This window comes from Lucilia sericata, unplaced genomic scaffold, assembly GCF_015586225.1.
Source record: "Lucilia sericata isolate MDLA Ls3-8-SP2 unplaced genomic scaffold, ASM1558622v1 Contig000006F_arrow, whole genome shotgun sequence".
NCBI lineage: Eukaryota > Metazoa > Arthropoda > Insecta > Diptera > Calliphoridae > Lucilia > Lucilia sericata.
In genome coordinates, this window is record NW_023994047.1 from 163,209 (window position 1) to 178,707 (window position 15,499).

The 15,499-nt window shown below is 27.8% G+C and overlaps 3 protein-coding genes across 3 annotated transcripts in view; 1 reads left to right on the top strand and 2 right to left on the bottom strand.

The window, feature by feature from the left end:
• Positions 1–8,236, top strand: part of LOC119601379 (nuclear pore complex protein Nup88) — a 65,170-nt gene extending 56,934 nt beyond the window's left edge. The window contains exons 3-12 of the mRNA XM_037952300.1: positions 3,572–3,697; positions 3,815–4,103; positions 4,175–4,272; positions 4,362–4,530; positions 4,590–4,729; positions 4,809–4,912; positions 6,039–6,648; positions 6,714–6,873; positions 6,938–7,026; positions 8,171–8,236. Coding sequence (XP_037808228.1) covers positions 3,572–3,697; positions 3,815–4,103; positions 4,175–4,272; positions 4,362–4,530; positions 4,590–4,729; positions 4,809–4,912; positions 6,039–6,648; positions 6,714–6,873; positions 6,938–7,026; positions 8,171–8,234 — 1,849 coding nt within the window. The 3' untranslated portion in view covers positions 8,235–8,236. The remainder of the gene's footprint in view (positions 1–3,571; positions 3,698–3,814; positions 4,104–4,174; positions 4,273–4,361; positions 4,531–4,589; positions 4,730–4,808; positions 4,913–6,038; positions 6,649–6,713; positions 6,874–6,937; positions 7,027–8,170) is intronic.
• Positions 8,237–8,255: 19 nt separating this feature from the next.
• Positions 8,256–8,690, bottom strand: LOC119601421. Its single transcript, XM_037952356.1, has one exon. The coding sequence runs from the start codon at positions 8,682–8,684 to the stop codon at positions 8,364–8,366; it is 321 nt and encodes a 106-aa protein (XP_037808284.1). The 5' UTR covers positions 8,685–8,690; the 3' UTR covers positions 8,256–8,363.
• Positions 8,651–15,242, bottom strand: LOC119601404 (sarcoplasmic calcium-binding protein-like). Its single transcript, XM_037952330.1, has 4 exons — positions 14,722–15,242; positions 10,986–11,195; positions 9,008–9,316; positions 8,651–8,942 (listed from the first exon to the last, which is right to left on the bottom strand). Exons 1-4 carry the CDS (start codon positions 14,836–14,838, stop codon positions 8,712–8,714), a joined length of 867 nt encoding a protein of 288 aa, XP_037808258.1. The 5' UTR covers positions 14,839–15,242; the 3' UTR covers positions 8,651–8,711.
• Between the last annotated feature and the right edge of the window lie 257 nt (positions 15,243–15,499).

A 15,499-nucleotide genomic window follows, 5' to 3' on the forward strand; every position in this document is an offset into this window, starting at 1 on the left:
ACATGTTTAAAAAAATCGTTTATTTAAGAAATATTTTTTTTTTCGCTACTAACACTTATAAATCGTTTTTATATTATAAATTCATTGAAAATTTTGAATATCGAAAAATCGCTTAAACATTTTCGAAAAATCGCTTATATAAAATTAATGATATTTCTCGCTAGAATTATTAATAATTCTTTTTTATGTTATAAATTCCTTAAAAATCTAATAAAATGACATTTACGTCATTTCGAAAACTCGCTTAAAAATTTATAAAAAAAACGCTAATTTGAAATTTTTTAAATTCAAAAAAAAAATAAAATTTTGGTTATTTTCTATCCAAACTAATTAAAAATTTGGAAAAAAAAAATTTTTATATTTTGAAAAATCGCTTAAATATGTTCGAAAAATTGCTTAAACATGTTCGAAAAAGCGCTTATTTGAAACCAAAAAAGCATTAACACGTTTTTATGTTAAAAAATTCATTTAAAACTTGAGAAAACTCAAATTTTTATAATTTCGAAAAATCGCTTAAACGTAATCGAAAAAACGCTTATTTAAAATTTTGAAAATTTTTATTAAAAAAGTTAAATTTTTATATTTTAATGAACAAATGAAAATGAAAAACATGCGAAATAATCCAAAATTTTTCATATAAAACAATCTTGCCAATCTTCCAAAAAACGCTTAAATAAGATTTTTAGTTTATTTTACAGAAATAAACACAAATTTTGATTGTAAAGTTTTAATAAAATGTAATGATTTGTTTTATAAACTTCATCCTGCTATTTTTTTTATGTTTTGCTGTAGTTTCTCCCAAGCTTTTACAGCAAAACATATAAATAAAAATAGCAACTACAACAAGAAATTATAACATAAAATATTGAAACCAAAATGTAAGTATTTGTCTGTTATGCAAAAAAAAATCCAGGCGTAAGAGAAAAAAAAAAACCCTGGGAAGTTGTGTATCATCCATATGTACAACACCCACTCGGTGAAACTAAATGCATTTAGGTTTCAGCTTTTCGTGTTAAAATATTTTTTTTTCTACAGCTTCTTGTTCCTCTTTAGTTCTTGTGATTTCATACATTTCCTTTATGTCAACGATTATAATGTGTGTAATGTCCTTTTTTTTTTCTTCTCTCTAGCAAACTACACACCTCCCTGTCCTCTTTTTTATGCATATAATTTAAACAAATAAATTTCATAAGCATGCGTTTTTTCGTTAAATATTTAAGAAATTTTAGTAGATTTTTTTTGTTGGTTTGGAAATGTCCTTTTTTAGCCTTGCATTTTCACAAAAAAAAAATTTAAATTATTAGCTTTTTTTCTGGTAACAAAATATCTAGCAAAAAGTAAGGGTAGCTGTTAGTAGTAGCAACAACAAGCTTTATTTATATGTTGTATATCCTGCGGCAAATGCGCATAATGAGCGCGTATTATTTGCATATGCAGTTGTTTTAATATCCTTTTATTTTTTTCGCCTATTACTATATTAAGTTCTCTTTTTGTAGTGGGTGGGGTCTTTTTTTTAGTCTTTTTTTTTCTTGTTTCAAAAAGTGTCCCATGTCCTTTTACTCTTACTGCTTTAATAGATTTTTGCTTACTTTTACATTAAGTTCTTTTTTTTTTTGGTAATTTTTTCTTGTCATTTTTAAAACAATTTGTAAAAAACGTTAATGTTTCGGGTTTTTTTTAAGTTAAAATTTATTTGCTTGTAGTATGTGTGTATGTATGTATATTTTTTATTAAGCGTAAATCCTTTGCCGTTTAGATAATGATATGTGGTTATACAGTTGCTTTGTTAAAATTATTTTAAAATTTTCACTTTGAACTGAAGAAAAAAAAACAGAGTGGTTGGTAACTCCCTCTATTAGTAACATGTTGGGCGGAGTTATTAAAAGCATTTGGCTATAAATAAATTATATATTTCAAAGGACATTTTATTTTAATAAAATTACAGATGAATAGGTTAAGACTAGAGTTAAGACATAGTCTAGATTTTAGGTTAGACTATAGTCCAGGTTATAGTCTAAATTCTAGCCCAGACTATAGTTCACACTATAGTCAAGACTATAGTCTAAACAATACTCCAGACTTTAGTACAAACTATAGTGCAATCCATATCCCAAACTATAGTCCAGACTATAGCCCAAACTATAGTCTAGACTATAGTCCCAACTATAGTCCAGACTATAGTCCAAACTATAGTCAAGTCTATAGTCCAAACTATAGTCAAGTCTATAGTCCAAACTATAGTCCAAACCCTAGTCCAGACTATGCTTCAAACTATAATCCGGGCTATAATCTATACTATAGTTCAAACTATGGTTCAGATTATAATCCAATTATAGTCCAGACTATAGTTAAAACTATAGTCAAAACTATGGTCCAAACTATACTTCAGACTATAGTGCAAACTATACTCGACTATAGTCTATAATCCAGAGTATAACCAAATCTATAAATCAGACTATTATCCATAGCTCTAACTAGGGTTCAGATTATAGTACAATTATAGCCCAGACTATAGTCAAAACTATAGTCAAAACTATAGTCCAGACTGTAGTGCAAACTATAATATAGACTATAGTTTAAACTATAGTCCAGTCTATAATCCAGAGTATAACTAAAACTATAAATCAGACTATTATCCACACTATAATCTAGACTATATTCCAAACGTAGTCAAGACTTTACACCAAACTATTGTCCAGATTATATTCCAAACTATAGTCCAGACTATAATCTATACTATAGTTCAAACTATGGCTCAGATTATAGTCCAATTGTAGTTCAGACTATAGTCAAAACTATAATAGTCCAAACTATACTCCTGACTATAGTGCAAACTATACTCCAGACTGTAATGCAAACTACAGTCTAAACTATAGTTCAAAATACAGTTCACTTTATAACCCAGACTATATTCCAGACTATAGTCCAAACTATAATCCAGACTATATTCCAAACTATAGTCCAGACTATATTCCAAACTATAGTCTAGACTATATTCCAAACTATTGTGCAGACTATATTCCAAACTATAGTCAAGACTATAGTCCAAACTATAGTCAAGACTATAGTACAAAGTATAGTCCAAACTATAGTGCAATCTATAGTGCAATCTATAGTGTAACGATATCCCAAACTATAGTCCAGACTATAGTCCAAACTATAGTCCAAACTATAGTCAAGTCTATAGTCCAAACTACAGTGCAAACCATATCCCAAACTATAGTCCAGACTATATTCCAAACCATAGTCCAGACTATATTCCAAACTATTGTCCAGACTATAATCTATATTATAGTTCAGACTATAATCTAGACTGTTTAGACTATAGTCCAGACGATACTATTATAGCTCGGACTATAGTTTAGTTAATTTCAGACTATAGTCCAGATTATGGTCCAAACTATGATAAAATGAATTTTCTATTATTTTCCAAAACATTTAACTTGTTTGCTTTCTATTTCCAACGACTTTTAGTTAAGTCTTTACCAAAATCCTTTACATATTTTAGAAAATTTTATTTTAATTCTGCAAATATTTTGTAAATTTTATTATGTTTATTTCTATTCCACAGAGCCTCTAATTTAGATGGTCATTTCTTTACAAATAATCCACATTTGGAATTAAGACAACTGCGCTGGCATCCAGCCTCACCCACAGATTCACATTTGCTGGTGTTGTTAAGCGACAATACTATAAGGTAAAAGCAACAAATATAAATTGGGATTAACTAACAACTAATTTATAAACTAAAATTTTCTACTAAATACCTTAACACGGTTTTAAAATTTTCATTTTTATTTTGTCTTTCTAAAAGGGTTTATGATAATGCTTCCTTACGGCATGTTTGGCAAGTGGGTCCTATACCTTTAAAAACCGATGGTAATCCTAACTCCTCAACGGTTTATGCTTTAGGCGAGGCAGCAGTAGATTTTGATATTGCACCTGCTGTTAATGTGGCCGAAATGCAAACAACTAACATGAATAACACTTTAAGCAGTAATGCCACCTTAAGGGAACAGAAAAGTCTAATGAATAGCACACGTTTAAGTCAGGTTAGCAATAGAACGGTGACAGCAACAGCCACCAGCAATGAGACTATTAAGGTAAGTTAAAAAAACAAAAATAAATCAATTGTTTAGAAGAAATTATAACAAATTTTAATTTTATTTTTTAGAATCCTTCTGCCAAAGCTGAAAAAATTGAATGGCCCATTGTTATATTGCGTGAAAATGGCAATATTTATGTGCTAATGTCGGGTTTGGATACGGACAGGTAGGTTGTAAATAGCAAAGTTTCTAAGCCAAACTAAATTAAACGTTTAGTGCAGAATTTTACTTATTCTTTTCAATCTTTAATCTTAGACCCCGTTTACAAGGCCCTTTAACTATCACCCCCTCTACTGTGGATAATTATGGTGTAGATTCTTGTTCCATATTGGTCATACCTTCATTGCCTCCTACTTTAGTTATAGCAGAAACTAATGGCAAGTTACATCATGCTTTGTTTATGGAGGCAGAAAATGCTGAAGATGTAAGTAGTTTTTCTTTTTTAATAATAGAATCTTAATTTCTTATTTGTTTTCTATTTAGTCCTTTAATGAAGTCGATGAAAACTTAATAATACATCCCTCCGAATGGACGGTACATGTTTTGGAAACTGTTGAATTGGAATTGGGTTTACCCAAGGAGGAATTACATCAACCCTACTATTGTCCCATACATTTGAAAAGGTAAGGATTAAAAACAAAAACATATATAATTTGTAATTATGTTTAAAAATAATTTTTGCTTTCATTTCTTTTATTCCAGAGACTTTATCAATGAGTTGCGTTACTTTGCTTATCACAATACTGGTCTGCATGTCATTACCGTCAATTTTATTGCAGAATTACAAAGATATTTGGAAAATGAAGGTAAGAAATAGGATTATACTATACACTATAATCCATAATAGAATATAGACTATAGTCCAAACTAAATCCCACAGTATAGACTAGACTATAGTCCTGACTAAGGTACAGATTGTAGATCAGACTATAGTCCAAACTATAGACAAGACAATAGTCCGAACTATAGCAAAGACAATAGTGCAAACTATAGTCCAAACTATAATCTTGACTATAGTCCAGACTATAGTTTAGACTATAGTTTAGAATATAGTCCAGACTATATACTAGATTAAAGTCCAGACTATAGACCAGACTATAGTCCAGACTATGGACCAGACTATAGTCCAGACTATAGACCAGATTATAAACCTGACTATAGACCTGACTATAGACCAGACTATAGATCAGACTATAGACCAGACTATATACCAGACTATAGACCAGACTAAAGTCCAGACTATATACCAGATTATAGTCCAGACTATAGACTAGACTATAATCCAGGCTATAGTCCCAGTTATAATCCAGACTATAGACTAGACTACAGTCCAGACTATAGTTCAGACTATAACCAGACTATAGTCCAGACTATAGACGAGACTATAGACCAGACTATAGACCTGACTATAAACCAGACTATAGACCAGACTATAGACCAGACTATAGTCCAGACTATAGACCTGACTATAGACAAGACCCTAGTCCAGACTATAGACCAAACTATAGTTCAGACTATAGTCCAGAATATAGTCCAGACTATAGATCAGACTATAGTCCAGACTATATACCAGACTATAGTCCAGACTATAGACCTGACTATAGACCAGACTATAGCCCAGACTGTAGACTTGACTATAGACATGACTCTAGTCCAGACTATAGACCAAACTATAGTTCAGACTATAGACTGGACTATAGAATTGTCTATAGACTAGACTATAGACCAGACTGTAGTCCAGACTAAAGACCAGACTATAGTCCAGACTATAGAGCAGACTATAGTCCAGACTATAGGTCACACTATAATCTAGACTATACTATAGACCAGACCGTAGCCCAGACTATAGACCAGAATATAGTCAGACCAATGTCCAATCTATAATCGAGACTATAGAATTTTATGAATTTAAAATTTTAATCTCCTATACAGTCAATTCCGATATCAATACTCTCTCCACTCCCTCCCACGCTGAGTATATTGTCTGTACTAAGATCGACACCAGTGAGAATGTAAATGCTGTCCTAGGATTTGTACTCATGCAAATGCCCTCCTGTGCCGTACTACTCCTAAGCAGTGGCCAAGTTATTAGCTTAAAACTAGTCATAGATCCCAAATTATTAACAGATCCTCTAACAAACGTCAAAGATGAGTTAACCCTAAACAAAAATGATGACTTACAACAAACCCAATTAAATCAAATATTGGGTCCTTCTTTCGTAGATCATGTTAAGAACATATTAAAACGTACAGTAACACAACCCATTTTGTCGCTGGATAAATCGGCCAATCCTACTCCCCAAGAGTGTTATGAGTTAATGACACAAGCTGTAGAGGTTTTGAGAACACAGTATTTGAAACGTCATGAATTGGTAAGAGCTGAATTTGCACGACGTATTCATACCATAAAATTGTGTAAGGAACAGCAAAAACAGGATATAGAAGATTTGGAGCGCGAGCGTGAAATTATTAGGGATAAGGCTCATAAGTTGGCGGAAAGATTTGAGGAGATCAGTGATCAACAGGAGGTGTTGACAAAGCGGTAAGTGTTAATTTATTGTTTTTGCAAATTCTATTTTTTTTTATGTCATTACTTTGAATTTTTAGTTGCCAAGATCTTATGCGCCAGGCCAATACCTGTTTGCCCAGCAATACTTTGGCTGAAAAAGAATTTGCCCAGGAGGTGGAAAGAATTAATAAATTAACCAAAAATATGGTCAACGCTTTGCAAAAATCCAAAGAAGCCATTAATAAACAGCTATATCATGTAAGTTTTTTTTTTTAATCTTAAAAGATGTTTAGTTTATTTGTTTTACTAACATCTTTCACAGATTTCTAAGTATCAGGAGAATTCCAAAAAGAAAACCTTTGAATTGCCTGAAACACAGGAACGCACCATCAAGGAAATTATATTGCAAATGTAAGTTGAAAGTATCTCTTTTTTCATTTTCACATTTTTCATTAAACCAAGCGGTGATATTGGGCATTTTTTAAAGGTATTTAGTGAAGACACTTTTTAAAAGGTTGTTGTCTTGATTTGTTTAGCAAATCTTTTCACCTGTTGAATTACTCACCATATAAGTATTAGAAGTGTTGTATTCATTTAGAAACTCTTATATATTAAGTCAGTTTGCAAACCTTTCATTTACAAAATAGTGCAGGCAACGTTCTTTAGTTTGGTGAGCAAGTATAACAGTTTTTACTTTAGTTTTATAATGCTTTTAACTGTTATAAAGCTATCTCTAATGTTTTCTTTTTGTTAAAGGTAATTGTCTACGATATTTTTTTAGGAAAATAGTGTAGCTGTACTAAAACTTTTGGACCAAATATTGTTTTATAATGAATCAGAGTTGTGTTTGATGAGGATTCTTTCTGTAGGAAAAGTTAAAAAAAATAGTTAAAGTTTTAAATTTCTAGCAATTTCTTTAAGATGTGGTTGTAAAACTGTATTTAGTTTGGTCCTAGCGTCTCTAGTTTCCTCAGAAAATATACTTCTTTAGTATCACTCCAAAATCCTTTTTTTCGTGGGATATAAAGTGATTACTGATGTAAGTTCTTTGTTTCCTAGAGCCTCTGGTTTCTCGGAAAACTGGACTTTTACATTTACATTGACGGTTTTGGAATAGCTTTCTGAATGTCTCTTTGTAACCTATGAAGTAACGATTGACATGCTTGTAGGATAAACCAGTGGCTAGGGGTAACCCAAAGTGGAACTGCTGGGTTTTATAAAGATTAAAAATAGTTTCCAATCTATTAGGACTTGTTTTGAAAAGTGTATGAGAGTGGTAGTTCGTGACTGCCGCGCTGAACTGCTGGGTTTTAAAAGATTAAGAAAAGTTTCGAATCTATTAGGACTTGTTTTGAAAAGTGTATGAGAGTTCATCGTTTTTGTTGTAAAACTTGTATGAACAGGTTCTGTTTAGAGGATACCAAAATTTTAGCCAATTAAAGCCGATTGTATGCATTCCCATAAAATCATCAAATCGTCTTTTCCATTTGTGTGTTAATCTTCAACATTTTTCTCTTATTTTCTCTCCCCTATTCGTTTCTCTATCTCTTTACAGGACCGCCGAAATTGATGGTCAAATAAAGGAAGTAAAACGTATAAATAAAATAGTAGGTATTTAAATAAAAAAAAACACTACAACGTTTTACTTTTACAAAAATTTACTTTCTTTTTTTTTATTCTTTTGCTTAAAATTAATAAAAAAAAATAATAATAAAAATAAAAAAAAAATACAAATCTATAAGTATGTTTTACATTACAATTACATTATTAGTACGTTTTCTTTTCCTCTTCTTTTTCGCCTTCTTACGCAGTGTATTATATTTTTTAATTTGTTTAACAATAAACGCCTTAATATCATGACCATCGTATTTACGCCATGACAATGTTATTAGAATTAAAGAATTAACATAGAAAAATAATCTTAAATATAAATTTTCATTATTGACTTTATCATCGTTGCTCCAAAAATGTTCACGGAAATTTTCGTAGACAGCATTCATGCATAAATAAGTTAAGATGGCTAAACAGCGTTGGATATCCTGCCAAGAGCCACGGGCTAACATTAACATAATAGCCTCGTGGGCATAATCGGCAAGTCAATGATCAATTAGCGGACCCCAAAACATTTTGGAAATTTTTGATTCATCTTCAGTCAAAAAGAATTGACGTCCCAAGTGTACAAACTCTTTGAGTGACACCTGACCGTCACCGTTAATATCTATCACAGCAAATGAAATGGCAGCATCCTCATCGGAGAGGCCCAAGCAACGGAAGAATAGCTTATATTGATCTAAATCTAAATGACCGGTATGGTCATAATCAACAGCCTGCAAATTTAGGAAAATAAAGTTAAAATTTGTTTCCTTTTAGGCAAACAGTTTAAAGAACTTACCTTGAACAAATAGGGCAAGAATCTACCCACTCTTTTGAACATTTTCTCATCATTTAAACGATGATGTAGATCTGTTAAAAATTGTTCAGCTGTTACTAGATTATAGGGTGTTATTTCACCAAATTGCTCTTCCCAGGTTTGTTTCATAACATCCAAGAATTCTGCTGATAATTCTGGTGTCAAATGTCCCAAGTCGGAGAAACGTTTGTGCAATAAAGTAAAATCATCGAATGAGATCACACCATCACGATTAACATCTAAAATACGATGTAAAGTACGCATTTTACGGCGCCAAAATTCAGAATCACCCTGCGAATATAAGATAATAGAGAAAAGTTAGTGTTATTTTCAAGTTTTTTCTGCAAGAATCTTAAATCTAAAGAAAATTGGTTTTAGATTCCTTAACTCTTAGTTCTTATTAAAAGTTAAATTTGCTTTAAATTGTAAACTTGTTTCCTGAACTCCCAGTTTTAATTAAAAATTTACTTTAAATTTCCGTAATACTTAGGAGTTTGTTCAGTTCAGCAATTATAAATTAGATTTCTGAACTCCCATTTTTTTATTAATTTTCATTAAATTGATTCCTGGACTACTAGTTTTTATTAAAAGTTTACTTTGCTCTAAATTTATGCAATATTTAGAATTTTGTTCAGTTATTATCAAGGCATTTGTAAAATTGATTCCTGAACTCCCAATTATTGTTAATTTTCATCAAATTTCTTAACTAATTTTTGTGTTTTTGATTCCTGAACTCCCAGTTTAATTTGCTTTTAATTTTAGAAAGTTTGTTAGTATTTTATTATTAAAATTTATTCCTGAACTCCCAGTTATTGTTAATTTTCATCAAATTTCTTCTTAACTACTTTCTGTGTTTTTGCTTCAAATTTTAGAAAGTTTGAGAGTATTTTATTATGAAAATTGATTCCTGAACTCCCAGTTATTGTTAATTTTTAACAAATTTCTTAACTATTTTTTGTGTTTTTGCTTCAAATTTCAAAAATACTTAGGCGCAGTTAAAGGTTTTTCATAAAAACAGTTGCAGCATTGTGTTTGGATTTCTGAACTCCCACTTTTTCAAAGAAACATTTCTTAAATTTTATTTTTGTATCAAATTATTAACAAAATCGAGTATTTAATCCATTTATTAAAGAAGAAGTTCCCTTAACAAATCGAAAAACTAAACTTTTGATTCCTGAACTCCCATTTTTCTTAACAAAAACCTTTATATGTAAAATTCTGAAATATTTAGGGATGCGTTCTGTTACAAATTTGATTTCTAATTTCCTATTTTATATATTTGCAAAAAATATATTAAATATTTCGCTTTTTGTTTTCTGAACTCCCAGTTTTCTATACTACAGTTTGAAGAATTATTTTTAGTTTTGTAATTTTAGAGAAATTTTAAAATAACCAATTGCAAAAATCTGTTCTAGATTTCTGGGCTCCTAATCTTCAGTATTTCATTAAAAAAAAATGTTAAAATTTACATTTTTTTTTTTTTGAATGTGAAACATTTTCGTTTTATTTGTTAAATAATAATTTAAATGCTAATTTCTTTTAATTAATGCACTGAATGTTTATTAGCCAAACAAGTTTTAAAAAACTTTGTAAACAATTTAATGCAAAAAAAAAGAAACTGTTTCTTTTTCAATTAAGCCAAAAAATTCTAAAAATTTCTAAAAACAGAAATGTTTGTTTTTAAACAAACAACACAAAATAGTTTATTATTTTGGGAGACATTAGCGAGTCTAGAATAATAATGAAGTTAATTAAAATGCCAAACATTTATGGTTTATTATGTATTGTTGTGTTGGCCAAGATTTTTAATGAACACGTCTCAGACACGCGTAACGCTCTACGATGTTTTTAACAAATTAAAATTTGGATTTCATGTTTTTGATTTAGGTTCCTTTTGTTAATTATTTTCAATTTTATGTCATTTTAAAAGTTTTGTAAGATTTTGTAATGAAAAACTTACCTTTTGGCTGTATTTCTGTTTTAAATTTTGTCTTTTGCGCTCATATTCATCATCTGAATCGGAATCACTTTCAATATCTTCCTGTTGCCGGGATAAGTTTTGTAATTTCTTATTATAAATTTTATTGGCTTGGCCAGCTTGATTTTTGGTTGGATGATTAGTTTGTAAAGCTGAAGATGTTGAAGATATAAGACGGCTATGTGTAGAGTTCTGTTTATTGAAAAAATAGAAAAAAAAAAAATAAAAAGAAAAAAGTTAATTAAAGTTATATAAACAAATCAATCAAAAAGTATAAAAAAAAATAAAAGTTAATTAAAGTTAAATAAACAAAATTTGTAATGTAAATCTCTATTATAATTAAGCTAAAGTTTGAACTGAAATGTATGTCATTTTAAATAAACAATCATAGATGGTGTTTTAAAAACCTAAACATATTTATTTGTTTATTTTATAACACATATTTTGTTATTGTTTGATGTTGTAATATTTTGTAAATTTGTAAATATTTATTTAACCAAAATGTGTTTGTCATAATAAGTTTGTTAATATTTACTAAACAACCTTTTATTTATTAAAAAATCAAATATCAATATCATTAACAAGATCATCATTTACTCAATACCTCCCTATAATAAAATGAGTAAACAAATTTAAGAAAAAGAGTTTCCTAACCTTAAGTCTAACATGCTAAGAAACACGATCTATAGATTGTGTTTTTATTTTGAAGCTAATGAACATTAAAAGGAAATTAAAACAGAGTTCCGCAAGATAATAAGATAAAACAATATTGAAAAATATTCAAGGTTTTGTATTCAATACGAAAAAAAAAAATCATTCTAAAAACTACAAGAAAAGTGTTATTAAAAACAAAAACAACAATTTTAAAGATGTTTTAATTATAAGGCTTAACTAAAGCAAAATAATTTTGAAAAACATCATTAATTAATGAAAAGATAGCAATTCAAAAGTTTACACCTTTCGCATAAGTTTCATTGAGTAGCTAAAATTGCTATAATGCTAATTTTCCTCTAATATTTTTTCTTTAAAATCAAGTTTTAAATACAAACAGGTATTTGTTTCTTAATATTAGTAGGTTATTTAAGTTCTTCTTTAAATTATCTTGTTAGTATATTTATGTATATTTTTTATAACATTTGTCTGTTTGTTTTTGTTCTTCAATTTGAAATGGAGTTCAAAGTCTTGACTTTTTATTTCAATTCTACTTTAATTTCATATTCTCCCCTTTGTGTGTTTGTTGTTGGATATTATAAACTTGTGTTTGGCAAAATTTAATGCAAATTATAATTTTTATATAAAAATTTATTTCTTTACTTATTGTTGTTGTAATTTATTAAAAACAGTTTTTTTCAAAGACTGCACGTTTTTGTTTATAATTTAATTATGGTTTTATTCAAAATTAAAAAATTTTATAAAAAAAGTCTGTCTTTATGCCTAAAACTTGTTTGTAAACAAAACACCAACAATATTTAAAGCGTGTTTTAAATTTATATTATAAAACTAAATCATAACAACAAAACTAAAAAGTCTAACCTTATCAAAAATAATTAACTAAAGAGAAGTGTTATACTAGAGCCCATATTTTAACATAAATTAAACACATTGCGTTCCACTACAAAACAAAAACACAGACTTTCTTAACCGGCCTTTTTATATAAATGGCACGAAAAATAAACTGCGCATTAAATTTTAATACAAGAAGGAGTCCATGTGTATTTTAAAAGATTAAAAAGGTTTTGTTGTGATTAAATAAATAGCAGCTTGAAGAAATGTTTAAGCCTACAGTTTTTTTTTTTGGAAAATTTATTCCCATGTGGGACTCGAACTCGAGAGCTTGAAGTATACTATAAATTAATAATGAATAATTTTATCAATCTTTAAAAAACCTTAAACTTCTCTTTACAGTTTCATGCTAAAAGTTATAATTTTCCCAGTATTTCCTTAATTTTTATAGAATTTTCCATGTAAATTTTTGGAAAATTAAACTAAAAGTAACAATTTTTATTTAAAACAGTTGCATTTGCTTTTATTATTGATTTTTTTATAAAATAATTAATAAATCTGCTTGTTTTTTTTTTTAATTCAAACTTTTTCCCACTATTTCTAAAATTTTAAACAATTTTTAAAACTAATTTTTAAAAACAAAATATTTAAATACTTTTTAAACAAAATAAAAAATTTTTATACATAAAAGTTTATTTTGCTTTTTTATTAAAATTTTTAAAACATTTTTAAACTTTTTGCCACTATTTTTTAAATTTTGAAATTTTTGATAAAAAGCTAATATTTTTATATTTTTCTAAATAGTCCTTGTATATTGACTCTTCTTCTTTTGAAATTTTTAATAATTTTAGATTTTGAAACATTTAAAAAAGTTTTTTTTTTAAATTTTCTCAATATTTTCTTAAAATTTTCGATGTAAACATTAAAAATTAAAGAAAAATCGTTTAAAATTTTTTGAAAGATTATATCAGTTGTCTTTAAATATTAAAAATATTAAGATATTTCTATTTATTTAGAATTTTCTTCAAAAACTTTAAACTTTTTTCCCCCTATTTTTTTAATATTGAGATAATTTTAGATAAAAACTAAATATTTTTATGTTTTTTTAAAGAACTCAATTATTGTCTCTATTCTTTAGAAATTTTGTAATATTTTTGATATTGAAACTTTTAAGAAAGTTTTTTTTTAAATTTTCCCACTATTTTCTTAATTTTAATAAAATTTTAAATTTTAAAGTCATGAATTAATGGGAATATTTTTGAAATAGCAGAAAAATTATTGCAATTGTCTTTAAATGCGGAAAATACTAAAATATTTCTGTTTATTCAGAATTTTCTACAATAATTTTAAACTTTTTCCCACTATTTTTTTAATTTTTAATAAATTTTTTTAATAAATAACAAATTCTAAAAGTTTTTGTAGCTAAAGTTGTAGCTTTAACTTTATTTTTCTAGAAAATTTAAAATTTTTTAATATTTGAAACATTAGGAAAAGTAGTTTTTCCCACTATTTTCTTGATTTTAATCAAATTTTTGGTGTAAATAAGAAAAATTATACAAAAAACTTCCTTATTAATGTAAATAAAAATAGTTGCTGTTATTTCGATTTAGGTTTGAAGAAAATTATTTCAAAATAATGTTTTATTAAAATTTTGATCTTGAAATTAAGAAATACCAGTATTTTTTGTATTATTTCTAAGTTAAAGAAAAATAAATAAAATTTAAACAATAATTTATCAAAATCAAAAAAAAATATCAAAAAACATACAAAATTAAACCAGTATTAAATTTAACACTGACCCCCTTTAAAATTAACATATTTTCTTATGCAATATCGACAAATTTTTAAAGTTTAAAGTTCTAAATGCTACCAAAAAGAAATAAATAAATTGAAGGTAAACAAAATGGAAAGAAATAATAAAAACAAATACCGGTAATTATTTTAACAAAACAATAATTTTGAATATTAATTTTAATCTTTTAAAACCAAACAGTAAATAATAATAAAATTTTGAAAACAAGAGGTTATCATTATAAAGGAAAAAGGCTAGCTTGCTTTAGCGATTAAATTAATTGAGGTCAATTTTGCTAAATAAATCATAAATATTAACCTAGGTTGGAAAATAGATTCAAACAGAACTATTTTATTTAAATTCAACACAAAATTGTAAGTATTTCTGTAATTTATGTGAATATAACAAAAACAAAAAACTTACTTTAACATCAATATCCACATAACCATTAAGAATCGTAACAGCACCGACAGCCATATTGCGTTCCAATAGCTCTCTGGAAGTACGCAATAAACCACGACTGATCAGTGAAAATGCCATGATGAAGTATTAATTTTTAAAAAGGACCAAGTAAGTAATAACACAAAACAACAATTTAAGGTGGGGTCAATTTGTTTTTTTTTTTTTTAATAAAATTTCAATTTTTCTTTTTTTAATTTTAAAACACGTTAATAATAAAGAAAAGTCTAATATTTATCTTTTCAGCACTTTCTCTTTTTTGTTTTTACTGTTAAATTAACACTCTCTTTTTTAGGAGTTTTTTCTGTTATATGCTTTGATCTACAGGATTTGTTTTATTTTGTTTTTGTCTATTCTGTCTCTTTATTTCTTTGGAATTGTTTTTAATACGAAGAGAGGGTGATATTTTTTATTATTATTTATTTCCAGCGTTACACGTCTGTTTGCTACAACGTTCGAAATTGTTTTGATTCTGAGGTTGTAACTTTGTATACCATGAAAACATATTGAGCATTTAAAGCTGAGCGTCCTCAACATATAAAACAACAATAAAAAACTGTATATTAAAAGCTGCAGCAGCAGAGGCTAAAGCATATACAAACAGTCCCAGTACATATAACATACAAACAATCATACATAAAAGTAAATACACTGGCGCACACACAGGCATACGTGCCGTATAAACAATACCCGTTGTATTGTGTATTTTTCAGATCACAACAAGTTGAATGATAAATATGAA